At 55.0% G+C, this 25,601-nt stretch overlaps 2 protein-coding genes across 3 annotated transcripts; one reads left to right on the forward strand and one right to left on the reverse strand.

Annotated features, from left to right (window-relative positions):
* The first annotated feature begins 2,862 nt into the window (after positions 1 to 2,862).
* Positions 2,863 to 8,207, forward strand: CYBC1 (cytochrome b-245 chaperone 1). The gene is made up of 7 exons (XM_045774929.2): positions 2,863 to 2,986; positions 3,794 to 3,919; positions 4,728 to 4,769; positions 5,372 to 5,445; positions 6,065 to 6,161; positions 6,595 to 6,739; positions 7,133 to 8,207. The coding sequence occupies exons 2-7, from the start codon at positions 3,835 to 3,837 to the stop codon at positions 7,251 to 7,253; spliced, it is 564 nt and encodes a 187-aa protein (XP_045630885.1). The 5' UTR covers positions 2,863 to 2,986; positions 3,794 to 3,834; the 3' UTR covers positions 7,254 to 8,207.
* Positions 8,208 to 8,392: 185 nt separating this feature from the next.
* Positions 8,393 to 25,534, reverse strand: HEXD (hexosaminidase D). Of its 2 annotated transcripts, XM_045774924.2 has the most exons (15): positions 25,397 to 25,534; positions 24,830 to 24,939; positions 24,593 to 24,654; positions 23,350 to 23,488; positions 18,725 to 18,834; positions 16,765 to 16,852; positions 13,154 to 13,318; positions 12,382 to 12,565; positions 11,432 to 11,503; positions 10,843 to 11,038; positions 10,068 to 10,150; positions 9,828 to 9,906; positions 9,651 to 9,752; positions 9,351 to 9,440; positions 8,393 to 8,797 (listed from the first exon to the last, which is right to left on the reverse strand). In XM_045774924.2, the coding sequence occupies exons 4-15, from the start codon at positions 23,446 to 23,448 to the stop codon at positions 8,611 to 8,613; spliced, it is 1,455 nt and encodes a 484-aa protein (XP_045630880.1). In that variant the 5' UTR covers positions 23,449 to 23,488; positions 24,593 to 24,654; positions 24,830 to 24,939; positions 25,397 to 25,534; the 3' UTR covers positions 8,393 to 8,610. The 2 variants fall into 2 exon arrangements, with proteins under 2 accessions (XP_045630880.1, XP_045630882.1); XM_045774926.2 differs by lacking the exon at positions 9,351 to 9,440.
* Between the last annotated feature and the right edge of the window lie 67 nt (positions 25,535 to 25,601).

Here is a 25,601-nt window from a genome sequence, read left to right on the forward strand (position 1 = left end):
CCCCAGCGGCTCCTCTCGGCCAATGAGGGTGCCGGGAAGGGGCGGGCCACAACCTTAAACCAATAGGAGCGCAGAGGGGGCGGTGCGGCTCCCTCCCACATGTCTCCGCCTAAGCCAATTACAGCCCCGGGAAGGGTCGGGCCGGGCCCTGGAGCCAATCGGAGCGCGCGGGGGCGGAGAGCGGCGGACGCCCGGGAGGCCCGGCGGGTCATCGCGCCTGTTTCGGCTGCCCAGGGGTCGGGGGCGTCAGGAGGCTGACAGGCAGATCCTCTCTAGGAGGCGACCCGGAGTTGTCCTGGGGCGCTTGGCCTGTCAGCTTGGCTGTCCCTTGAGGCTGTCTCCAGGCTCCGTCAGGCCATCGCCATTGCCGCCCCGAGGCGCGTCACGTAGGCCGGGCCAGGCGGCAGTGCGCACGCGCGGATGCACACCACGTGGCGCCTTGGGGGAGCTCGAAGGTGGGTGTGAAGTAGAGTCCGCTAGATGTTCTCAGCACGTGTGTGAATGATCGGGCGCGTGCTTTACAAATAACGAGTAGTTATTGCTTCTGGGAGAAATGACACCACCTTCAGGGCTAAAATGAAAATGTTTAACTCATAAAATTGAAAATAAACATTTTATAAAATCAGTGTCCAATTGTTGCAGGATGATCAGAAATAAGCATGCCTAGGAAGTTCAGTGGACCATAAGAAAAGCAACTGGTGACCTTAAAAATAAAGGTGCCAGTCATTTTACCAGCACATTGGGTTTATTTGCGACTAGCAGAGAATTGCAGTCCAAACCAGGCTACCTACACCAAAACCATAGGCAAGTCTGGAGAACAAAGGAGAGGAGCACACTTCTGTAGAGGAAAGGGGGGTGTTGGGAGGGACTGTTGTAAACAAAAGATCGTTGGAGTGAAATAGTGGCTTCTCGAGGGCTGAGCTGTGACTGCCTCTCATTGGCTGGCTTGTTGCCTGGGCTTGAGGAGACCTAACTTCCTCCTGCTGGGGTAGTAAAGTAGTGGCTAACGTGGTATAAACTTGCAAGGTTCCTGCTGGGTCCGCGATGGAGAGCAGTGTTGGGGGGAAGCTCCCCCTGCCTGCCCCCAACCCATCTTAAAGGAGATTTTCTTGATTCAGTTTCATAATTTATAGTGGTTCCTCCAGATTTTTACAAATTCATCAGTTAAACTCAGGTCTTAATTGGCTGCCAGACTAATCCCTGCATTGCTCAAATGTATGTTGGCACCTCTCAGAAAACACATTCCCTCAATTTTCAGCATGAATAAGAGGATAAATTTAGATTGTCATTTGTATATATTTCTCATTGTTTTAAAAACATAATCACAATACTGGGGCACATGAGTGGCTCAGTCGTTAAGCATCTGCCTTTGGCTCAGGGTGTGATCCCAGCGTTCTGGGATCGAGCTCCACATGAGGCTCCTTCGCTGGGAGCCTGCTTCTTCCTCTCCCACTCCCCTGCTTATGTTCCCTCTCTCACTGGCTGTCTCTCTATCTGTCAAATAAAAACATAATCACAATACTATTACATGTGTGAAAACAAATTACAGTTACTTAATTTCATCAAATACGTAGTATCCAGGTTTCCCTAAATTGATCCTTTTTTTTTTTTTTTAAGATTTTATTTGTCAGAGAGAGTGCACACACAAGCAGGGGGAGCTGCAGGCAGAGGGAGAAGGAGAAGCAGACTCCCTGCTGAGCAAGGAGCCCAATGTGGGACTCCATCCCTGGTCCCTGGGATCACGACCTGAGTAGAAGGCAGACGCTTAAATGACTGAGCCACTGAGCCATTCCCCTCCTCCTTTTTGAGTTTAAATCAGGACCAAAGTAAGTCCAATACATTCATTGGTTTGTGTGTTTCCTATGTCTCTTTAAAAAATCTTTTAGTTTTAAAATAACTTGAGGCTCACTTAGAAGTTGCAAAGACACCACAGAGTGTCTGAGGCTGTGTGTGTGTTTAAATTTGTAGATTCCATCCATTCCTCTCTTTCTCCTTGCATATCATTATAAAGAAATCAGGTGGTTTGGCTGTAGGGGTTCAAGAATTGCTGCCTGCATCCTTGTGGAGTCCTTAGTGTAGCTTTGTTCTCTGAATCACCAGTAAAGAGTGGTTAGAATGTTCTCATGCCTTGATCCCAGGTTAAATATTTGGGCAAGACTAGTTCATAGATGTTGTGTAATTCCATCAGGAGGTTACACGAACTCCTTTCTGTGACATTAATTAGCGCCCATTGATAAAAATGTATAGATCCATTCATTCATGATAGCAACGTTTTAATCTTACTATTTGTTCTGAATTACCAGCACGAATATATTTTTTTAAGATTTTATTTATTTATTTGAGACAGAGAGCAAGCACAAGCAGGGGGAGAGGGAGAAGCAGACTCCCCGCTGAGCAGGGAGCCTGTGGATCCCAGTACCCTGGGATCATAACCTGAGCTGAAGGAAGACGCCTAACCGACTGAGCCACCCAGGCGCCCTTCTACCAACATTTTAAGCGGGAGTTTTTTGAGACGTAATTAACCTTTACAGACTTTCTAGGGTTGTTAACCGCAGACGTTCTCAGGTGGCGGCCGTCACCAGCACAGCGCACCTGCTTCCTGCCCGCATTTGCTAGCTGACGCCCCCACAACGCCCAGTATACTCAGGAGCCACTAACTCTCCCGCCTTGAGGTCCCGCCCCAGCCCCGCCCCAGCCCCGCCCCAGCCCCGCCCCAGCCCCGCCCCAGCCCCGCCCCAGCCCCGCCCCAGCCCCGCCCCAGCCCCGGAAGTTGGCCCCGCTCGCCCCCTGGAGCCCGGAAGTCAGCCATGGCTCCGCCCTAACCCCCCGGAAGTCGGCCCCGCCCACCCCGCAGAGCCCGGAAGTCAGCCGTCCCGCCCCCGGTAGTCCGGAAGTCAGCCGTCCCGCCCCCAACCCCGGAAGTCGGCGGCCGGCCGCCTGCCACAGGTACCGGCTCTGCGCCCGCGTCCGCCGGATCGAGTGCTCGGTAGGCGCGGGGTCGGGGCTCCGTCGCGGATGGGCGGCGGGTGGCCCGGGCGGACGACGCGTCGGTGGCGGGGCGTCCCAGAGCCGCGGGAAGCGGGCCGGGCGCGCGGGGCCTGGCTGAGGGGTCGGGCGGGTCCAGCCGCCGCGGAGCCGCTCATCTGCGTGACCCCGCCCGCCTCCGTCGGGGGTAGCCGGGTGGTGGACCAAGACCCGGGACTCGTGTGTATCAATGGAACCCGCCCTTTATTGTCATCCGTTTGCTTTGACTGCACGGCAGTATCTGGAGAGCTCCCCAGAGCTGGGTGCCCCCGCCGCGTTCTGCGTGTGCTGCTGTCCGTGGGGCAGCGTGCGTTCGGCAGGTGCTGTGCGCCCCCGGACCCTCCGCCGCGCGTAGCCTGTTGTCCCAGCGGCGGGAGGAGACTCAAACCACGATGAGACTTTCAGTTCCCTTTCTTGGTGGAGGCCAGCACAAGGAAATGAGGGCATTGTGATAGGTTCTGCTAGGGTGTCGGAAGCTTGAATGCCGCTGAGGGCTAACGGCTTCCGAGGACTGCGGTTTCCAGGTAGGAGGGGACAGTTGATGGTCAAGTGCTCGTTGACGCTTTGCGAGTACTGAGCTGGGCAAGTAGCCCCCGTGCAATCAGCATAACTGAGCAGAGAAGGGCCTTGCAGAGGAAAGGGCCCCGGGGGGACTGCAGACACCCCGGTGGACACAAGCTGCCTGGCTCGCAGGATGGTGAGGAGCTGGGCGCTTGTGTGCAGGCACTGGCGTGAGGACTCCATTGTGGTGTGTTCTGCCCTTCCTCAGCCCCTGTCTCTCGCGGAGAGTGGTGCACGCTCAGTCCAGGGATGTACATGCAGGTGGAGTCACGCACCAGCTCCTGCCTCCATCTGAAGAGGGCTCCGGGCATTAGGTCCTGGTCTTTGCTTGTTGGTAAGGATTTCCATATTTCCCCCCAGATTAGAAATCTAATTCAAAAGAAGATGAAAATGAAACTGTTCTCTGTTCTGTTACCCCCAAGTATAGCAATTGTTTTGTTACTTTGTATCGTTTTGGTTTTTATCCTATCTGCACAGCTTTTGCTCTACCTGCGTGTTTTTACAGAGGATCTGTCCTTTTTTTCACCATTTAACATCTTGACATTAATATTGTGCACGTTCTTCTGAGGTCCTGGTATTCCCCTTTTACTTGCTCTCATACACCTGGTTGCAGGTGGATGTTAGCAGCTCACGTGATGGGCCACAGTTCATTCACATTTTTCCTCTGTCCCTTTCACTGCCCATCGGAGGGTCCTGCACTGGAGGGGCAGAGGTGCTGATGGGATCGGACGAGTGAAGAGTGGTGTGGCTGTGCCTTCAGCAGCCCGTCTCTGGTCCATCTTTCCAGTGACCCTGCACGTGGCCGCCTGCCTGTTCTGCCACGTTGTGATTCTTTACGTACCTCTTGTGTTCATGCCACACCACGTGCTGTTGGGAGTAAAACCCTTGCTGTCTGGCTCCTGTCTGGCTCCCCAGTCAGCTCTGGAGCCTTGGGTAGAGGAACATATTCAGGGAATCCTGTGAATGGTTTGCCATGTTTCTGAGTGCACTTGCTGGCGGTTTCCCCCTTCTCTGAGCCTGGTGGTTTTCTGTCCCCCTGCTCCCCGCCCCCAGCCATCCCTGGCACCGGGAAGGGCTTGCTGGCTTGTGGCTCCTGGGAGGAAGGGCCCAATAGGGAGGCACTTGCTCTTTTGTCTTTGCAGGAATCTTGTCGATCGGCCTGGCTGCTGCCTACTACAGTGGAGGTGAGGTGCACCATCTCCTCCCCCCACAGTAACTTCCTGGGCCGCTTGGGAAATAGAGAAGAGAGGGAACCTGCCGTTTGTGGAGCTCACCGAGGCCCAACCTGTGGGGCCACAGGTGCCTCTGCCTCTTGGCTTGTGGGTGCAGCCCCAGCTCCGTGCACTGGTGTGTCCTTTCTAATATGCCTGTCCCATGCAGCCTGTTCTTTTCCCTGCTTGTATCTGAGGCACTTTCCCATGTCAGGACACATTCTTCAAAAAGGTGCTCTCTTGTATTTGCCTGAGGCTCTGTTGCAGGCTGAGCCACACTTCCAGACACCCCTGCAAGTTCCTCCCCGTTCACTGTCACAGGGTCAGCCCTGACTCCTGTGTCCAACAGACACTGGAGGAAGAACAGAGGGCATGCAGAGCTGGCCGGGCATTTCACACATGGTTCTGCGTGACAGGCAGGGCCAGCAGTGTTGGGTGGCCCCTCCGAGCCAGGGTCAGCCAGCCCCAGAGGCCACCCTGCCCAGGGTCAGTGGGGAGGGCGCCCCCATGGCATGTCGTCCTTTGCCCCTCTGCTGCTGACCCTCACCTGGCTGCATGCTGTGTTTGCTCTTCAGATAGTCTGGGCTGGAAGCTCTTCTACGTCACGGGCTGCCTGTTCGTGGCCGTGCAGAACCTGGAGGACTGGGAGGTAAGGCAGCACAGGCGAGGACGTGAGGGTGCAGTGGGAATCAGAATCATGTGAGGCTCTGGGGCCTCACATGCCCCTTGTCCTAAACTTTAGCTTAGTGGTTTCTGGGCAGAGGAATCTTCTGAAGCTGTTTTTCTCCTGGAAACTCTTCATGACTGTTTCCACTAAAATTTTTTACTCCCTAGTGTTGCCATAGCACAGAATAGAATGAGGGCCAGTCTGTCTCGCTTGGTGACCAGCACTCCTCCCTGTGCATTGGTCGCCCTCATGGTGCTCCCGCAGGACCCTGGTGCTCTCTGACCTGACAACTCTTGACCTCCATTCCTGTTTGATGACCTTAGCTGCTGTACTTCTCTTTTGCTTGGGGAGACCACCTGCTTTGCCGCTCCTCTTTCTCTCTATACCCCCTGGCCCCGTGCTCCCAACAGACAGGAGCCTGAGAGGGTCAGACGGCTGTAGTTGTTTGGCTCTGGCAGAGCAGCACTTGGCCGTCAGGGCTGGGGGTCTTCCAGAGTGTCTGCTCTGGCGAGTCCCGGCCCCCCTCTGGAAGTTCCGTGTGTGGCTGGCTTGCACACACAGAGGCCGGCAGCCGGGTGATCCCCTCTGGCCGGTTTTCTAGGAAGCTGTCTTCAACAAGAGCACCGGACAGGTTGTTCTGAAGACGTTCAGCTTGTACAGGAAGCTGCTGACTCTTTTCAGAGCTGGCCACGACCAAGGTGAGGTGTGCAGTGTACGGGACATAGGGTGTGGCAGGAGGCTGGTCATTCCAGACTTGGTGGAGGGTGGTGAGTGAGACTGCAGAGACCAGGCCTGAGGCCTAGAAATGCGGTGGGTCCGAGCTGGCCCCTGGGTGACACAGGGTGCCCCTTGGACACTGCCAGGCAGCCTCTAGCTCAGTGTCCAGCCATTAGGCACCAGGAAGCAGAAAGAGCTGAGAGCACGGGTAGGCCTTCCAAGGTGACCACGGGTGTGCCGGAGGCCCCTCCTCACCCAGACGGCGCTCCCTGCACCAGCCTGTGCTGTGGTCACTGACCCGTGATGCCGTCCTCTGGAGAGTGGCCCCAACGTGGCTGTGCCCAGCACGTAGGCGGGAGGGGCAGGCAAGGAGTGGGGGTGGGGGGGGCACCACTGACCAGCCCCCACCTGCAGTGGTGGTCCTGCTGAATGACATCCGGGATGTGAACGTGGAGGAGGAGAAAATCCGGTATTTCGGGAAGGGCTACGTGGTGGTGCTGCGGTTTGTGACCGGCTTCTCCCATCCCCTCACCCAGAATGGTGTCATGGGCCACCGCAGGTAAGCTCGGGCAGGTGACTTGATTGGCACAGCTGGCTGCCTGTGCCCCGCACCCCCCATCAGGCGGCCTCCACAGTGGGCTGCATGGCTGGGCCCAGGGAGGACTTGGGAGGAATGTGGCTGGCTCCTTCCGCTAGGGGAATGTTGGGAGTCCCCACAGGGACAGAGGGGATGGGGATATGAGAGGTCTCCGTGAGGACAGAGGGCTGGGCAAGGGTCAGGTGAGGTGGGGACCAGAACAGGAGGCACTGTGTCCTGGAGGGGAACCCTGGGGGTGCTGGAGGTGGGTGGGTGGTCCAGCAGGAGAATGGTGTGGTCTTTCTGGCTGCCTCAGGGCAGCGGGCACCTCTTCCATGGTAACCTGCCCTTCCTCCTATTGTCGGCCTGGCCCAGTGACGTGGAAGCCATCGCCAAGCTTATTGCCACCTTCCTGGAACTGCACGGCTTGGAGAGTCCCGTGGAGCTGTCTCAGAGCAGTGACAGCGAGGCTGATGGCCCAGGAAGCCAGAGCTAATGCCCACAGAGCCCATGGCGCCCTGGTGGGCCTGATGGACCACCAGCAAATCTTCCTGCAGCACCTGGCTATGTCCCTGGCAGCCCCAGGGTGGGACCCTCAGCTATTCTGGCCGCTTACTTCCGTCCTCCGAGCAAAACCACAGGCTGGACCTTCTCTGCAGGCTCTGAGTGGCTTCCTCCTGGCATCAGATGGTTGGCCCCAGACTGGGCAGTGTGGGTGGGATGTGAAGACACACGCACCCCACTGCCCACCAGCTGTGTAGGGATTAGGTCTCTGAAATGGAAGGGATGCCCAGGTTCCCCAGGATAGGCAGGGATGGAAGGGATGGCCAGGTTCCTCCTGCAGTTGGACACCCCAGTGAGAGCAAGGCTTCAGCACGTATGTGCAGGGCCAGCAGCTGGGTCAGGCTCCAAGGATGCCAGAAGGATGCCCACACTGGTGTGTTGTCCCTGGGAATCCCAGTGGGCCCCGCCCCACATGCTGCAGCCCTTCCCTGGCTCAACGTCCTCAGTGGTTAGAGTGTGGTGCTTGTCCAGGGTCTGCAGGGCCCAGGGTGGATGCTGAGGGTCCCACCTGGTCTGTGAACTGCAGCCACTCCCAAGGCCTCCCCAACCCACAGATAGCCCCTGTCCAGCTGGGCCTGCAGCTGGGCTTTCACGGGGTGGGGGAGGCCTCATGCAGGGCCTAGACCAGGGCGGCTCTCTTAGGAACCCAGGCAGGCTGTGGGGCCCAGGGCTGCTGCAGCAGCCCCCACAGGTGGGGCAGCGAGGGTACCTCTGAGCGGGTGCTCAGGAGCTGTGCCTAGGAATGGCTGGGGAGCAGGGAGCACTGCGTGAGGAGGGCAGCCCCCTTCTTAGCAGAGGGGGATGCAGTCATCTACACATGCCAAAGTTGGGTTTTTAAGTGGTAAAATCTGAACCTTTTTCTAAAATAAAGTATGAAATGCTGTAACTGGTTCCTGGGGTGGTCATTCCGACTGGAGGATGCCCTGGGTTGTGGAGGGATTGGTTTGGCCGGTTCCCCTCCACCTTTGCTGGGCCCCCAGGGTGAGGAGTGTCTCGGGACCACAATGTGGGCCTGACTGTTGCTGGCTGGACCCACGGTAGTAGCAACGTCTGATTCCCACTAGCATGAGCTCTAGCTCCCACTCTCCTTTTTATTTCAAGCCAACAAGTTCTACGTGCGGGTCAGTAAGCAGGCCTCGGTGTGTGTCTTCCTTGGACATTTCCCACTCGTCTTTCCCAGCGAGAACCGTCTGCCCCGTGGGTGCGGCCTGTAGCAGGTGGTGCCAGGTACAGTGGGAGGCAGGCACTGGGCCGGACGCAGCTGGACAGGGGTGTCTGGCCACCCCTGCTCAGGGGTCCTGACCCACGTATGGGCTGGGGCTGGCTGCCTCTCTCAGGTCCTGCAGCAAACCCTGTAGCCGCCTCAGGCTGGGCTGCACATTCTCCTCCAGCCACTCCTCCACGGCGTCGGGGTAGAAGACGCGATGCAGGGCGGCCTCCAGCTCCTGCACCACGGTGCTCCACCTGGCCAGGAGGCTGAGCACCACAGCCAGCGGTGAGCCCGGCGGGTGGGCACCCCTGGGTGGCAGCTCACAGCCTAGGCACTACACTCATATCCTGAACGACCCCACGGGTAGTACGGTTCTGTGCCTCAGTTTACCCATGCATAAAACAGGGCTGTGCGTGCCCACCTCACAGGATGGCTGGGAATAAGTGGGTCATTATGTTTTAACATCTGAAACTGGAGTGTTCTTTACAACTGGCTGGCAGGGTTTGTCTTTGTGCGTGAAGCTGTCACCGTCTGACAGCGTCTTCCACTCAGTGGGGAGCTGTGAGCCAGGAGAGCAGCAGGGAGGGCCGGCCAGCCAGGATGAGCCCCGGACCCTGCCCGAGGCATTCGGTGACCCCTCACACTTTTAGGCTAGGAATGGCCTGGCTTCTCTAATGCTTACAGCTCAACTGATTCAGTGAAGTTGATCACCTAGGAATTCATGGCTGCACTACCTAGAAAGCTTGTCTGGGTTCAAAGCCAGTAGCCACAGAGAACGTACGGCCCCGGGGTTGGCACCGCCAGGAGGGGCCAACTAACCTGAGCGCCTGGGGCTGGATGTGCTGGACCATGACCGGGTGGATGAGCCTCCGCCTGCGGTGGTAGGGGCTGAACCAGCCGGTCACGTACCTGGGGCGGGGGGAGACCACGCACGCGGTGGGCCCACTGCTGCTAGCAGGGCAGCCTCCGCGTGGTTTTAAGACGATGCCTTTGAAAAAACTTAGTCTGGTAGAAATTTTTAAAAGTTGGTTCCCCCCAGAAAGTCTTTGTATAGGACAGGCTACCCTCACCCTGTCCTGTTGGGAGTGCGGGGTGGGGCGCAGCCCCCTGCCCACTCACCTGTCCCTCTCCAGCAGCGCGTCCACGGAGCTGCGCAGGTGGAGGCCGACGTGAGTGACGAGGGCCAGGATGTCGCTGCCAGGGAAGGTGCCGGCCCCCTCACTGCACAGAGAGCCGCTGTGCTGAGATGGGGGTCCAAATGTGAGGGGAGAGGCAGGGCTGGGGGTGGGGAGTTACCTTATGAAATCAGTTATTTCTAGGTTGGAAATCCCGAGAAAGTTCTCCACTTTTGCTTTAACATCTTCAGCAAAACCTCCTGCAACCAAATGCAGACGGAGGTGGTCAGAGGGCCTCTGGAGAGAGAGGCCTGGTGAGCAAGACCAGCGTCCAGCTTCAAGGAGGTGCCGTCGGGGGCATCAGGTGCTCGGCTCCGTGCCGCCTGCCCTCCTGCTGCCTGAGAAGAGCAGGGGACCGTACCGTGTAGGAGCGACTGCAGGCAGACGGCCAGGGACGGGATTCCCACAGGCAGCAACTCGCACAGCACGGAGAAGTGGTCGTACCTAAGTCCACGGGAGAGGGCCACTCAGCTCCGCGCACAGCAGATGCTCGCACGCTCTCCCGGGTACACGGGACAGGCCTCGAGACACTCCTGCAGAGCTCGCTGCTGCCGCTGGAAATGTCCCACCCAGAGGCCCTGCCTGGGGCTTACTGCTCTGTGCTCGGCACCGTGAAATCCTTAGTAAGTTCTCTGACTCTGCTTTGGGAGACCTGAGGGTCAGCAGGGCCTGGGCAGGGGCCTCCAGCTGCCTTCCCCTCTGCTCTCCCAATCGCAGGCATGGACCTGTGGCTAGGACTTGGCCAGGAGCAGGGGTTCACTTGCAGCTCTACTTTTCAAATGGTGTGAAATCCCAACAGACGAAATCTGTCCTCATGACCGCCGTACGTGAGACAAGTTATCTGTGGCTCTGCAGGCGAGGCTGCTGACAGTGCAGAGGTGCACGGGGGCCGGGAGGACCAGAGTGTGTCGTGGCCCTGGACACGCTGAGTGGCGTCCCCTCTGCAGAGTTTGGGGGACGGGGATGTTAGGAACCCAGGCTCTTCCCCTCTTAGGAGCACCGGCCCCTTCCCAGGGAGGGCTGAGGCCCAGAGTGGACAAACCAAGGAGGGGTGGTCTGTCCCGGACAGCCAGAGCTGCTGGGACACTCCTGGGCCGGTCGGCCCGAGACCTGCCCCGGGGCCTGCGTGGCCTTACCTCTGCCAGCCAGTGAGGACGATGCCCTGCAGCATGTCCGAGGGCCCGCTGGCCGCCACCCGCAGCCACTGCATGTTGTTTCTGAGGTGGTGCTCAGTGGGGGTCAGGGCCTGGCTCGCCCCTGTGGCCCCCTTGAAGGCGCTGGCAGCCCACAGCCGGAGAAAACCACACTTCCGGTACTTTTCCATGAGAAGAGCTAGGCAAGAAAGTGAGCGATGTGATGGGCCTGGGTTGTCCCAGACGGACACTGCGCTTGTCCAGACAAGACAGCAGGGGCCCACAGCCGCTGGGGCTAGTCCGGGCAGACTGAAATCCCAGGAGAGAAGGGATGCCTGCCGTGTGCAGGTGGCCCGTAGCCCACCTGCTCGTTACGAAACTAGCAGACAGAACAGGACATCTCGTGAGTGACCCGGGACAGGATGTGTGCTGGGGGGCTCCGCGGTTGGCCGCGGCTCACTCAGGGAGGGGCCTACAGGGAAGCTGAGGCAGCCGGCAGGATCCTGATGAACCAAGGGACTGAGACCCCTGCACACCTCCAGCTGCGCAGTCAGGGCTCCAGGGTCTCAGGGGCCGTGGCCAGGGTACTGACCTTTGCCGTGGATGTCCAGGTCGGCCCCGTAGTCCCAGAGCACAGGCTCCACCAGCTGCGGCACCCCCGATGCTGGGGGCGGAGAGCGGCTGTGAGCCGAGAGCCGTCTGGACACCCCCCCGCAGCCCCCAGTCCTGGCGTTACGACAGAGCGCGGCTGACTTGTTTAGGGCGCCTGGGCTTTAAGTACAGACTCGACACAGCTGTGTTTTTGATGGTAATGTTGCAACCATGAAATCGGCCAACTTTGAGAGTGCTGTGAAAAGTGAGCCCCCAGGCCAGGGGTCTCAGCGCTTCCCGTGAGGGGAAACGCTCTGCATGCCTGCTGCGGTGGGACTGCCGGGGCCGCGTGTGGCAGGGGCACACTACTACTTGTATTTGATTCTAACTAATCTTAGGAGAACCAAACGGCCACATGTGGGTTGGGGCTGCCTCGAGGACACCCCAGCCTTGCAGAGGCTGGGACAGTGGCCAGACTCTGGGCTGGGGCTCTGAGTGGACCATGGGGTATGTCTCTGGTCTCACCCCAGAGCCTCAGACAGGGTGAGCCCTGGGGGAGGCTAGAGGGGCTGCTACTTTCCTTGGCCAGCAGCCAGCATGAGCTTCAGCCACGGCCCCTGCAGGACTGGCCACAGGGTCCTGTGGGGCCAAGGCGGCCAGAAGCACCGACACTCAAGGCCCGGTAAGACCCTTTCACCCCCATCCCCCTCCTCCTGCTGGCCATCACGGTCCCGTGGCTACTCTCGGGTTCAGACCTACCACTTTGCGCTCCTCTAAGACTCACAAATGCCTTCTGGGGGAATGGCGTTTTTGTGTGAGAAAGTTTGGAGAGTGGCTCTAAGGGGGTAGCTTGGAGTGAGAGCTCTGGGGCAGGGATCCCAGGGTCTGCCCCCAGCAGCCGCTCGCCTCCTCACTCCCGGCACCAGAGGCCTGGGGGGTGCACCTGCCGACCTGAGAGCTGGTCCTCGGGGATGGCCCGCAGCATGTCGTCCCACACCAGGGGCCTCGTGGTGGGGTGCCGGGCCAGCACGTGGCAGGCCACCGCCTTTATGTGGGACAGACACAGCCTTGCTTTGGTGTTATGCTCCTGCTGCAGCCACTGTCTTGAGGCCTCGCCCTCTCCAAGGTAATAGACCTGGAAGAAAGCACAGGACAGGTTTGCCCCTGGATTGCCCGGCCTCACCGTGGACACACTTGGGAGAGACCCGGCTCCGGCCGTGTCCGCCAGGATGTCAGTGGCAGCTGCCCGTGCGGAGGAGCTGGTGAAGGGGGTCTGCCTTCTTCACCGGGACCTAACTTCCACTCCAGGCTTCCTTTGAGGGTTCACAGCAGCCCAAGGGCAGAAATAACCAAGGTGTCCACCAGCCAGCGAGCAGATAAACAATGTGGGAGCTGGCTCTGCTGCTGCTGGGGTGAGGACAGCACGGCCATTTGGGTCACAGCCCAGCCCTCATCCGTCCCGCAGGGTGCGCCTTGCTGTGCTAGGCCCCCTGGCTTTGCCCGGACGAGGTCACGGGTCAGCTGGGACGGACGCCCTCACTGGGGGACGTCTCCTCAGCCAGCTCTTCTCTACCCTTTGGCACATGAACTATTTTTCTATGTAAGAAAATACCCCACAAGGTGGGACAAGGAACCTTGATGTGAGGAAGAGGGGCTGCTGCAGCACAGGGAGGAACACCAGCTAGGCGAGGCTCAGGGGTGGACGCGTCATCGAAGGACCCACCTCGTCACAGCCGATGTGGAGCCACCGGGCGCCCGGGTGCAGCTCCATGACCTGGCTGATCATGGCTCCCACCAGCGCCAGGGACTCCGCCTCATGGGGGTTCAGGGTGTTAGGGAAGAGTGCCACTTCTCGGAGGTGAGCGAGAGCCTTGTGCTTCAGCACGAACTGTGGAGAGACGGGAGGTGACACTGGGAGACAGAGCCTGCAGTTGAACCGAAGCAAGGGCTGGTTCGGGCTCCAGGTCACCCCAGAGGGCGCTGGTGGGCCGGGCCGAGCCAGTAGCCGGCTCATGGCCCTTCTTTCCATCAGGTCTACCGGGGGCCCAGTGAGAAAAGTAAAAGCCAGGCTCACTCACATTCCAACCGAGCTGGCACCAGCTGGAAATGTGATGGGTGACTGTGGAAAGGAGAGCCACAGAGGCGACACACCCTCTCCTCACACCCCGCTGACTGAGGGCCACACACACACACATAGCCAAGGCAGACCAGGGACTGGCTAAACTCCCAGTGCCCCCTGCCCCTGTGGCACAGCACACCGCTGCCCAGACGCTGGCTGACAACCAGCCATGGAGACAGGTGTGGCCCCTAGGAAGCCGGGCCAAAAATACAAATATGAATAAAACACTAACAGAGGCATCACACAGCTGGGGGGACAGATTGCAGATTGAATGCAAGCAATTCACAACGACCGCAGGGGAAAAAGTCAGATTCTCAATAGGATCTGAAATGTCCAACTTTCAACCAAAAACCATGAGAGATGCAAATAAACAGGAAGTGGAACCCAGACTCAGGGAAAAAGCCCGATATCAGATTTATCAGATGATTACTGCAAAAAAACTATCATGAAAATATTCCCAGAATTACAGGAAACTATAATACTGAAAAATGGGCTCCATAGCAGATGTGACATGTCAGAAGGAACAGTGATTGGGACGACAGACGGACAGGAATGACCAGTCGGAACAACAGAGAGCAAAGGCAGGAGAGAACCAAGAGCCTCAGAGACCTGGGGGTGACATGAGGCACAGCAACGTGTGTGAAGGGAACCCTGGTGGAGGGGAGAGAAGGAGCACAGAAGCACTTGAGGACGTGACCCAAAACTTCATGAAAGTGAAAATAATCTACGGTTCCAAGAAGCTCAACAAAACCCAAGCAGGATAAATGGAAAGAAACTCAAACCCAGAAGTCATAACCAAACTGCTACAAGGCAAACGCAAACAGGAAGTCTTGAAAGCATCAAGGGAAGAAAGACTTAGGGAAATAATATCATAATTAAAGGCTGACATACCCTGTCCCTGGATTGGAAAATCCAACCGGATAGAGTAGATTTTTCCCAAACTGATTTACAGATTTAATATAATTTCAATCAAAATCCCACTAAGGTTTCTTTCTTTTTTTAAGATTTTATTTATTTGAGAGAGAGCAAGCATGAGCTGGGGGGAGGGGCAGAGGGAGAGAATCTCAGGCAGGCTCCCCGCTGAGCAGGGAGCCCGACACGGGGCTCAACCTCAGAACCCTGAGATCATGACCTGAGCCGGACAGATGCTTAACCAACTGAGCCACCCAGACGCCTCAATCCCAGCAAGCTTTCTTATATACGTATAAACAAACTGAGTCTAAAATATATAGAGAAAAGCAAAGGGAGCAGAATAGACAAAGAAACTCTGAAAAAGAAAAAGTTGGAGGAATCTTATTACCTGATTTTATTTAAGATTCACAGTAAAGCTGCATAATCAAGATAAGGTGGTACCAACAAAGACACAGATGCGTAGGTCAACGGAAAGGAGTAATTCAGAAACAGACCCTCACAAATAAGGTCAACTGAGTTTTGACAAAGGTACAAAAGCAATTCCAAATTCTAAAGAAAGGATCATCTTCCAGTAAGTGGTGTTGGCACGACTGGCCATCTCAAGCAGTCACGTACTAGACGCAAAAAACAAGGAACCTCAGTCTAAACCTCACACCTTACACAGAAATTAACTCGCCGTGGACCACAACAGCAAGTGGAAGTGTGTACGTGTAAAACTTTAGAAGGAAACAGGAAAAATCTTCGTGACCTGGTGACTGGCAGCGTTCTTAGAAATGACACCAAAAGCACAATCTATCAAAGCAAAACTGAGAAACCAGACTCATCAAAATTAGAGACTTTTGCTCTTTGAGAGACACTAAAAGAATGAAACAAAGTACAGATGGGGAGCAAATATTTGCAAACCATACATCTAACAAAAGACTTGTATCCAGAACGTCAAAAGAACTTAAGAACTCAACAGCTCAGAAGATGAAAGACGCAAAATACTTGTACAGTTGTTTCATCAAAGAGGACATCCTCATGGCGAGGAAGTGCATGTAGCGATCTTCCTCCAGAAAGAACCAACCCTGAGGACACCTCGCCCTTGGCCTTCTAGCCCCCAGAACTGTCAAGACAGCATGTTTCTGTAGTTTCAAGTCACCTGGTTGAGGTCCTTTGCTGCAGTGGCTCCAGGAAACAAACCCACTCTGAGAGCAGATGGGCCCCTTGAGGAGCAGGAGTGGGGGGTTGACTGGGAGAAAGGGCCGGAGCGGCACTGTTAGGGGGACCTTCCTGCAGGTCAGGTGGTAGTTCACACAAGGCTGGAAGCAGAGGGTTGGTGGGTGCTGACCCGAGACAGAGGAGCAAAAGCAGCAGGACCACACGATGGCCCGAGGCACAGGGGTGTGAGGGGTGCAGGAACAGGGCAGAGAAGCCAGGGTCTGGGGGTCGTGGAGGACGAAGGGGAAGCACGAGTGGACACGGCATTGTCTAGAGAGGGAGCGTGACATGAGGAGGGAGGATCCCGAGAGGAGCCATGGGGACCACCGCCATGTCCAGCGGCAGCAATGGGATGGCACGCTGCTAGAAGTGGCAGCACGCCCAGGAGTGGGGGCCGGGAGAGTGCGGGGTTTGGGAGGGAGCTGCTGGGGCTGCGGAAAGCCCAAGTCAAGTAAGACAGACCAGAACCTGTCGCTACGTCTAGTGACTGGGAGGACAGTGGGGCCCTGGAGGGACGCTCTGTGGGCTGTAGCCCATGGCAGCGGGACATGAGGAGCCCAGAGAGCACAGCAGGGCATGTCAACCAGGAAAGCTGGAGGCCTGAGCGTGGCAGACACGGCGTGGCAGGGGAAGGGGTGTGTGACTGGACGTGAAGACAGCTCCTCTGATGGAATCTGTGCTTGAACACCTGGGGGAAGGGCTGCAGACGGGCTAGCAGGTATCCCTTAGAGGAAAACACGGAACCTGCAGCCATGAAATGTTGTGTTTAATCTGCTTCCCATCTTTAGATGCAGATGTGAAAAATATTTCTGAGGATCACATAGCAGCTTGGGAAAATATTTTCAGTATTAAGTGATGAATACAAGCTAGAAAGGAAAACAACTTGACCCTCAAGGCTCCATGGAATCAGGCATCCCCCCCCACGGGCTCCTTCCCTCTGTTTCATGGACAAGGTTGTTCTGACCTAGAGCTCCGAGCTCTTTGGCCATTTGCAAGGCAGGGGCTTCTGAGACAGAGCTGTTCCCCACCTGTGGCTGGCTACTGCCTGTGTACCCCCAAGCCCCACACCTGGGCACCAGGTAACTACTGTTCCTCACACTTACCTCCATGTGTCCAAATGTCTGCACCAATGGAATGACCTCTAGCTCGTTCAGTGTAGCCAGATGTAGGATCTCTTTGATTTCAGGGGGGCTAGGACACAAAATTCACCCAAAGGTTCACACCAGCCACAGTTCACACCAGCTCCTGTTCACATACCAGTCCTGTTCACACCAGCCCAATCATACTCCAGCCTGTTCACACCAGCCCCTGTTCACTCCAGCTCCTGTTCACATTCCAGCCACTGTTCACACTCCGGCCTCTGTTCACACTCCAGCCCCTGTTCACACCAGCTCCTGTTCACACTCCGGCCCCTGTTCACGCCAGCTCCTGTTCACACTCTGGCCCCTGTTCACACTTGCACTCCTATTCATGCTCCCCCTCCCTTGTCAGGTTCTAGGGGGGACTCTCCTGGGGAAACTAGTACGGTCACTATTTCCAAAAGGCTCAAAAGATATTCCTAAGGCTTCACAGTGGGCTCCTACCCTAGAATTTGGGGAAATGATGCTCTGTTATGCCCTCAAGTAACAGTTTGCTTTTTACCAGCTATTCTTACCTAAACTCCAGAAGAAGCTGAAGTCATTTTACAAGAAACTGGGCCATACAAGAAATCATATTCTAGAACAGAAGTTGGCAGATGGGCCCAAGGACAAATTCACCTGCCTGTTTTCTTATAACCATTCTTATAAGAATGGTTTCTACCGTTTAACATGGTTGAGAAAAATCAAAAGTAGAAAAATGTTTTATGACATGTGAAACTTACATGAAATCCCTATTTCAGGGCCCACAAGTAGTTTTATTGGCACTCAGCCATGGCCACTCATTGTCATTGCCATCCATGTCTGGCTGCTCACGCCCCCCACCCCACCCCCCGACTGCTGTAACAGAGACCAGGCGGGCTGCACAGCCAACACTGACTGGCCCTTTACAGAGAAGCTAGTGACCCCTTCAACAGAGGAAATTTAAAAGACCTTCAAGGTTACACTGGGCGGACTCATCCCTGTGGGGGTTAGTGACCTCCGTGAGTGTGCCTGAAGACGGGAACGCTCTGGGGGGCACGGATGGCACCCGGGAAGGGCTGGCGGCCTGCCCCCGCACCAGTTTTCGAAAATGAATTTATCTCAAGAAGAAAGAGAGTTCCAGTTTCTGTGTGATTGTCTGAACGTCTCCTAACCAGTGCTGTGAGTGCATGGACTTCAAATAGACCTTTTCCAGCTTCACAGGAACCCTGGCACTTGCTTCCACTTAAGAACAAACAAATGAACCAAACACGCTCCCCGTAAGAAGAAAAACAGAGCAGCATGAAAAGAACGGACGCTCCGGCAACCTCACCGCAGCATTAACACCGTGGACGCACACGTGGGGCACGAACCCCTCACGCGGTTCGGACACAGAGCCGAGCCGCCCTCCAGAGCGGCCCACCAGCCGGACGTATGCTTTTTCTCACCCTCGTGAACACAGAGCCTTAGAACCTTTTAAAAACCCTCCCCAATTTGACAGCCAAAATGGCCTTTCACTTGTTATAGTTCACTTTATTACCATCATATGCTTATTGGCCTTTTTATTTGGGGGAATCAGCCCAAATGTCCTTTGCTCATTTTCCTTTTAGGCAGCTATTGCTTTACATGGACACCATAACTCTGAAGCCAACTGGGGTGCACCCGTGGCCGCCACCCCTGCTTTTACTGATTCTGACCCCCCCTTTAATCTCTGCTCTCCTCGTGTGGGTCCCAACTGTAGCCCTAAAGAGCACCGTCCCCTTCCCCTTACTGCCCCTCACCTCCTCCCATCCTGCTCCCTCCCCCAAATGTTTTCAAATTCTCTCCAGTAGACGTATTTTATTTTTGTAACGAAGACATGAGTTTAAAAGCCAGAAGACGGCTGCCCCACCACTGCCAAACCCTCGCCTCCCTGCCCACACCTCCGGGGGCCCCGCGCATCTGCTTTCTCCGTGGCTGGGGATACCTGTATGCGTGCTTGGCTCTCAGCAGCCTGAGGTGGCCCTCGTAGGGAAACATGTCTTCATACTCGAGGAGGAGCCCATTGGCGCCCAGGGCATGGAACAGAGGAAAGACCTGGGGGAACAGGGATGCTATGAGGAGGCGGTTATGTGAAGGAAGGCGACAGACGTGCCCCGTGTGGGCTGTCTTCCTGCCTGTAGACGTGGGTTGTACTTGATATTCACATTTCTCCTGGAAACACTTAACCTGGCACGCGTTGTGTGGCACCAAATCTAACCCTCAACGCCGCGAGCCGGTCACTCGGCACAGGGCGGGTCTGCACCAGTGGAGCGCCGCGGCTCAGTCTCCTGGTTCAGCGGGAGGCGGCGAGGGCTGAGGCGTGGCGGGGACTGGGCTGTTCCTGGCTGCGTTCTCGGGGCCTCCCCGCGCTCACCCCCACTTCCTCCTCTACCTTTGTTTCAAAGGATATGAGTTCCGATCCTCAAGGGTTTTCAGGACTGGTTCATGTCTACCATACAGAATTGAGAGTTTCTTCCAGTCTGATGGCAAGGCTGGGGTGGAAAAGAGACACTCTGGGTGCCACCGGAGGGGCTTCCTGCACATATCTGAAACAGCAACCTCTCCCCGGACAAGGGTCACTGCAGGTTCCACAAGATTTTCACACTCCTGTTGATGTGTCTGTCGAAGCTTTCCTTCCCCAGGAATGTGGGGGCGTTCTGAAGCAAGCTGGATGGAAGGAGGGAAACAGCCTGGGGCTAAAGCTTCCCGTAGACAATTCATAATCCGTAGTTGACTGCAAATTACAAAAAGAGGCAGACAGACTGGGGAGGAGTGAGCTAACACAGGTCAGGCATACAGATAATGCAACATAACGGTCTTGGCATTTTCCCATTTCCTCAGCATTGTTACTTCTGGTTTGCGTCTCAGCCTCTTGTGGCTCTGACCACTGCAGCCTGTTTGGCACTTTGGCCGTTGGGGTCGATGGCGATCCTTTGTGCCATGGGTGGTGGGGAGGCTTTGGGGCCGGGCGGCCCGGGTGTCCCCAACACACACTCCGGCCCAGTGCTGGGCACGGGGCTGGGACGGAGAAGGTCCTCGCTGCAAATCCGCACAAGCGTGCTCACACACACGTGGGGCATGATGCACTGAGCCTCCTGCATCTGTCGTCGAGACTCAACATCGTTTCACCTAATTTCTGCTTTTCCGGAATATTTCTAAGCAAATCCCAGTCAACACAACTGTTCACACATAAATACTTCAAAATATATCCCCGATGAAGATTTTTTACAAAAACACAACCACAGCACCATTATCCCACCCAACCAAATCTTTAATATCATCCATGCTCAAATTTTTCTGTGTCCAAAATCTTTTCATGTGCAGCTTGTTTGAACCCAGTCAAGGTCCATACACTGCATTGTTTGAATGGATCTTTTAAGGTTCTCTGATTTAACAGCCCCCTCTGCTTTTTTTTTATAAGCTTTTTTTTTTTTTTTTAAAGATTTTTTATTTATTTATTTGACAGAGAAGAGAGACAGCCAGCGAGAGAGGGAACACAAGCAGGGGGAGTGGGAGAGGAAGAAGCAGGCTCCCAGCGGAGGAGCCCGATGTGGGGCTCGATCCCATAACGCCGGGATCACGCCCTGAGCCGAAGGCAGACGCTTAACCGCTGTGCCACCCAGGCGCCCCCCCCCCTGCTTTTTTAACTTGGAATTTATTTGTTGAAGAAACCAAGTCGCTTGTTTTGTATATTTTCCAAATTCTGGATTTGATGGGTGGTATTCTCAAGATGTCCTGTAGCATTGGCCTATTTCCTATTCTTGTGCGTGCTGGTGGTTAGACACGAGGTGTGATTAGATCCAGGGGTCATTCCTTTGGCAAGAATACTTCCCAGATGGTTCTAGAAATCACAAGTCTGGCTGCCTCACCGAAGTGACGTCAGGCTGGTCAGTGGGCTCAGGGGCATCAGCCAGAACCACGCCTTGAACTGCCGCCTAACGGTCTCGGCCGCCGCTGACAGTACGACCCAGTGCAAGGACAGGAGCCGTGCGGTGGTGACCTTCCCATCGTGTCATTTCTGCGCTGTGCTGGAAGGACTTCCTCTCGGCGACTGTTTGGTTCCTCCAGCTCTGATGCTGCTGCACCCTGAGCTTGTTCCAGAGTAAATTCACTCCTTGCACACTCACGAGAGCAGGCCTGTGGCTTTCACCTGAAGATCAGTTTGGTTGTACACAAAATCCTTGAGTATCTTAAATGTTGCTCCCTTGTCTTCTGTCACAAAACGCTGCTGTCAAAGTACCTGACGCGGACCTGATTATCCTTCCCTCATACGGAACTCGTACCTTGCTCCTGTGTGCAAAAGAGTTGTTCACTTTCATTTTCTTTAAAGTTGGATATATTTACTAAAAGATGCCTTAGTGTCTATCATCCTCGGTATATGGTATGCCCCCCCCCATTTTTAAAGATTTATTATTTGAGAGAGAGAGAGAGAGAGTGCATGAGTGGGGGGAGGGGCAGAGGGAGAGAGTCTCAAGCAACCTCCCCACCCAGAGCTTGGAGACTGAGTCCAGGCTCGATCCCATGACCCACGAGATCACGATCTCAGCCAAAACCAAGACCCAGGCACCTCAGGTATGCCCTTTCAATATGCAGACCCAAGAATGCTTAAATTTCAGGAACGTGTTTCTGCAGTTTCTGAGCATTTGTCCTACAGCACTGCTTCTGTTCTCTTCTTTGGCGACTGCTGCAAACTGAAAACATGGCTACAATACAGGGCCTTCCTCATCAAGAGGCGGTGTCTGTTCCCAGTCTTGAATCTGGGCTGACTTTAGACTTGCTTTCCAAGAGTAACACGAGGCCCAGGAAGGCTTGCAACTTTGGCTTCCATGCTCTCAAGCACTGCCCTGCGACCGCCTATGAGAGGACAGGTGCCCAGTGGACAGCCAGCACCAACTGCTGGGCATATGAGGCCATCTTGGACCATCAGGTGTCCTAGTTGTCAGGGGACTGCCAACACAGGAGGAAGTCCGGGGCGGACCAGCAGAACCACCCACCAGCCCACGGAAACAAAGAACGGCAAACTGTTGTCTTAAGCCTCGAGGTTTGGGGTGGTTGGCCACCCAGGAGCAGATAACTGAGGGGCTCCAGTGGCAGGTGAGCTGGACCTTCTTTGCTTATCTTCTGTATCTTTCAATTGGTCGGAATGCTTTTTATCTCTTCACATGTGACATTCTCTTTTTCTTTATTTATTTCCCAACGGTATGCGTTCCACAATGTCTGCTCACTTCCGTTCTTCTGCTCTAGTCTGCCTTTCGGCCAGAGGCTGCCTCTGCCTCCTCTACATTCCTGCTCCCCGTGTTTGAACCCGTTCTCTGCTTTACTGTCAACGTTCCTGTCCAGCTCCCCAGGGATTCTCTCCTCAACACTGTGTTCTTAATGTGGGGCTCTGTCTTTCTAGAAGTTTCTGCAAGGTACTTCTGAGAGCCTCAGGCCTCTCCAGCATCATCTTCTGAGTCTTTTTGCACTCACTCTCGAACTGCAGCCAGTGAAACCTCTCCCCCCTTCCTCTCTTGACGGAGGACCTGTACCTACCTGTTTTCTGGGTCCTCTGGTCTTAGACCTGTCAGAATTCCTTCCTCTTTCCTCCATCACCTCCTGCAGGTTCCTAATCCCACATGGGTGATATGTCATACCACTCGCACTTTGGGACTCATGGGGATACCCTCATACCGATTTTTGTGAAGAGTGTATTAGTCTTCTTGGACTGTTTTAACAAATTGCCACAAACTGGGTGGCTAAATACAAAGAGAATTTATTCTCTTCCAGTACTAGGGTTAGAAATAAAAAATCAGGGTGTGGGCAGGGTACTGTTCTCTCTGAAGGCTCCAGGAAAGTACCCTTCCTTGCCTCTCACAGCTTCTGGTGTCGCTGGCAGTCCTGGCTTGTGGACACATCCCTCCAATCTCTGCCTCTGTCTTCACATGCTGCCCCACTGTGTCTAAAATTCTCTCTCCTTTTAAGATTATATTTATTTGACAGAGAGAGAGAGCGAGCGAGCGCACACAAGTAGGGGAAGCAGCGGCAGGCAGAGGGAGAAGCAGACTCCCGCTGAGCAGGGAGCCCGACATGGGGCTCAATCTCAGGACTCTGGGATCATGACCTGAGCCGAAGGCAGCTGCTTAACGACTGAGCCACCCAGGTGTCCCTAAAATTCCCTCTTTTTATAAGGACATCACTCATCGGATTAGGGCTACTCTACTCCAGTATGGCCTCATCTCACGTCGATTATAATCGCAAAAACCCTATTTCTAACTGAGGTTACATTCACAGGTAGGAGTAGTTCAGATCTGAACATTATCTTTTTGGGAGACACAATTCAGCCCAGAACAAAGAGGCTGTAGGTCTCCTTTGTTGTGTTCCCCCTCTCCCCTGCCCCCCTCTGCTATTCCAGCTGCTCTGTTTTATGAAGGGATTTGGGGGAAACTTAGAATCTACGCGGCTACCAACATCGTCCCCTGTGTAGAACCCCACGGTTGCACTCTAAGCCTGCATTTCTGCAGAACACTGTTCACGCCTTTGAAGACCAAACCCAAGGCAAGAGAGATCATTTAGAGGGAAAGGTGCTCTTACCTCAGAGAGGTAGGAAACCTTTGGTGGAGCTCCTTTAAGGTCCAAATGAACTAATCGCATCTTAAATGGTGAAGAACCTGACATTTCACTATTTTTCATGAAGTCGTATAACGAAAGTCTCTTGTCTGGACACTTCTTCCTAGTGGGGAAATGCAAAGTTATAAACAGGCAGAAGCCCCTGTAAGCCCTTGCCCTTCCACTCCGTGCTTCCAGTCCCACACGCCCAGTTTTGCTTTATTCACTGGGAGGAAACTCCTTTCACCAACATGAAAACGAATCAAGAAGTCTACCTCATGTCCAAATAAAGGGACTTCTGACATTTAATTACGATTGGCCCCTAAAATAGCACTGGTTTCCTCATAAGATGGCTGTGATCTATAATAACACAAATGACTGCAAATTAATTTTGTCTTAAAGACCGTCTCAAGTTGTACACACTGTGCCAGTGAACACAGTCAGGCAGACACATCGAAACGTCTTTCGCGTCCTACAATATGCTGTTTCTGTAGAAAATGTCCCTTGATTTTGTTTTACTTTCAAGAGCGTTAAAAATAATTTACATTTCTAGAGCTCAACTCTGCTTGGTTGTATGGAAGAAGAAAACTATAAAAATTTAGTTTAGGTCAGAGAAAACTGTCTAGGATTTAAAATAGACCACGATAATTTGAAAAGCAAATGAGCCACGAGTACGTCAGGGCTGACTAGCTTCTATTACAGTAAAGGAAGTGTCTGGATGACAATGAAGTAGCTGGGAAAGAGGGCAATCCCCCCCCCCAGCTATTATAAAAACATAAAGGATTAGATGAGAAAAGTGAAAGAAAATCTTTGCATATTGGTCACGTTTACAGCTCAGTAATTCAAACTACTCATTCTGTGCAAGGACTCATAAATCCCTGACCTTAAGAAGTCTATTATAAAGCAGGGAAGATAAAATAGACACACAGAAACCAGTTTGAATTAAAAAAAATTATACTCAAACCAATCTCAATGACAAAATTCTCAAGGCAATTACCTAAATTACCAGCCGATGGGTGGATGAGTTTTGTGAAAACACATTCTGAAAACTGCTTTTAAAGCTGAATTGTTTAAAAATCTTACAAACCAAATCTATTTTCCAGGGACTAGACTCACACGCTTTCAAGCTGAGAAGTGTGCACTGGAGGTGTGAACACCCCCTCATATTCAGAGAGAAACCCCCGCTCCCGCTCCCGCATGGTGGCTAAGGGGAGTGCTGACATCTCACCTGGCGGTCAGTCAGTGTTTCACTTGGCGTGAGCGTGCTGCTCTCTCTGCTCTGATCCTTTCCTGCACGAAGTATACAGAGAGGAGCTTACTCCCAACACCTGGGTGGACACCCCCACGACCCCTGAAGGCGTCCGGCCCGCACTGTCTCCCCAGTGCCAGGAATGCTGGCCAGAGCTCTTCAGTCCGATGAGCGCACGAACATATCTTTTCCCCGTTTCATCAGTAAGTTACTCACCCTCTCCAGACCTACTCCTCACGATGCACCTCACCGTTCACCCCTTCGGAGGCGCAGGGAACCTGAACGGCCGGTTCAGATTTTACTGGTCATGCGCTGGACGGACAGCTCTGCAGGGAAATGGAAAGCCATCAGCCGGCAGCGGGGCCTTCGGGAGACAGGCGTGTACTGAGCACCAGCTGGTCCCGGCACCCCCAGGCGTGCGGCAGACCCCAGGGAAGGAAATGGAGACCCTGGGATAAGGGCTTGGAGACCGCAGAGAAGGCCGCAGAGACCTCGGGACCAGGGTGCGGAGGCTCCAGGAGAGGAGCTTGGCGACCCCCCAAGAAGAGCCCTGTGACCCTGGGAGGAGGACCCTGAGACCCCAAGGGAAGGGCTTGGCGATCCCTGACAAGGGCCTGGGGATGGGGTCCCTGAGAGCTCCGGAGCGGGGCTTGGAGACTAGGGGAGGAGAGCGCGACGACCCACCCTCTCGGGAAAAGGGCTCGGAGACCCCGGGAGGAGGGCGCTGAGGAGGAGAGCCCAGAGACCCGGTGAAGAGCGCGCGCACTGCGGGAGAGGACGCACTTCAGACCGCAGGTTGCGAGGCTCGGCGAGTTCCGAGCGCAGAGCGGCGGGCGAGGGGCGCGCGGGCGGCGGGGTGCCCTGCGGCGTGCGCGCCCAGCTCCCCGCTCCGCCCCGCCCTGCTCGGCGTTCGGCCTCCGATTGCTCGGGCCTGGCCGCCAGACCCGGGGTCGACGGTCGAGCGCGTCGCTCTGCGTCCCCGGCCGCG

This window comes from Ursus americanus, chromosome 23 (assembly GCF_024610735.1).
Source record: "Ursus americanus isolate L20-20 chromosome 23, mUrsAme1.1.p, whole genome shotgun sequence".
Taxonomy (NCBI): domain Eukaryota; kingdom Metazoa; phylum Chordata; class Mammalia; order Carnivora; family Ursidae; genus Ursus; species Ursus americanus.

Bases quoted from the DNA above. Each gene is read 5' to 3' on its own strand.
- CYBC1 (XM_045774929.2), top strand. From the start codon at position 3,835: ATGTACATGCAGGTGGAGTCACGCACCAGCTCCTGCCTCCATCTGAAG. The intron at 5,446-6,064 runs GTAAGGCAGCAC...CCGGTTTTCTAG, and splicing joins AGAACCTGGAGGACTGGGAG to GAAGCTGTCTTCAACAAGAG. The intron at 6,740-7,132 runs GTAAGCTCGGGC...GGCCTGGCCCAG, and splicing joins GGTGTCATGGGCCACCGCAG to TGACGTGGAAGCCATCGCCA.
- HEXD (XM_045774924.2), bottom strand. From the start codon at position 23,448: ATGAAAAATAGTGAAATGTCAGGTTCTTCACCATTTAAGATGCGATTA. The intron at 16,853-18,724 runs GTATCCCCAGCC...TTTGTGTCCTAG, and splicing joins AGAGCCAAGCACGCATACAG to CCCCCCTGAAATCAAAGAGA. The intron at 13,319-16,764 runs GTAAGTGTGAGG...GTCTCTCCACAG, and splicing joins AGACATTTGGACACATGGAG to TTCGTGCTGAAGCACAAGGC.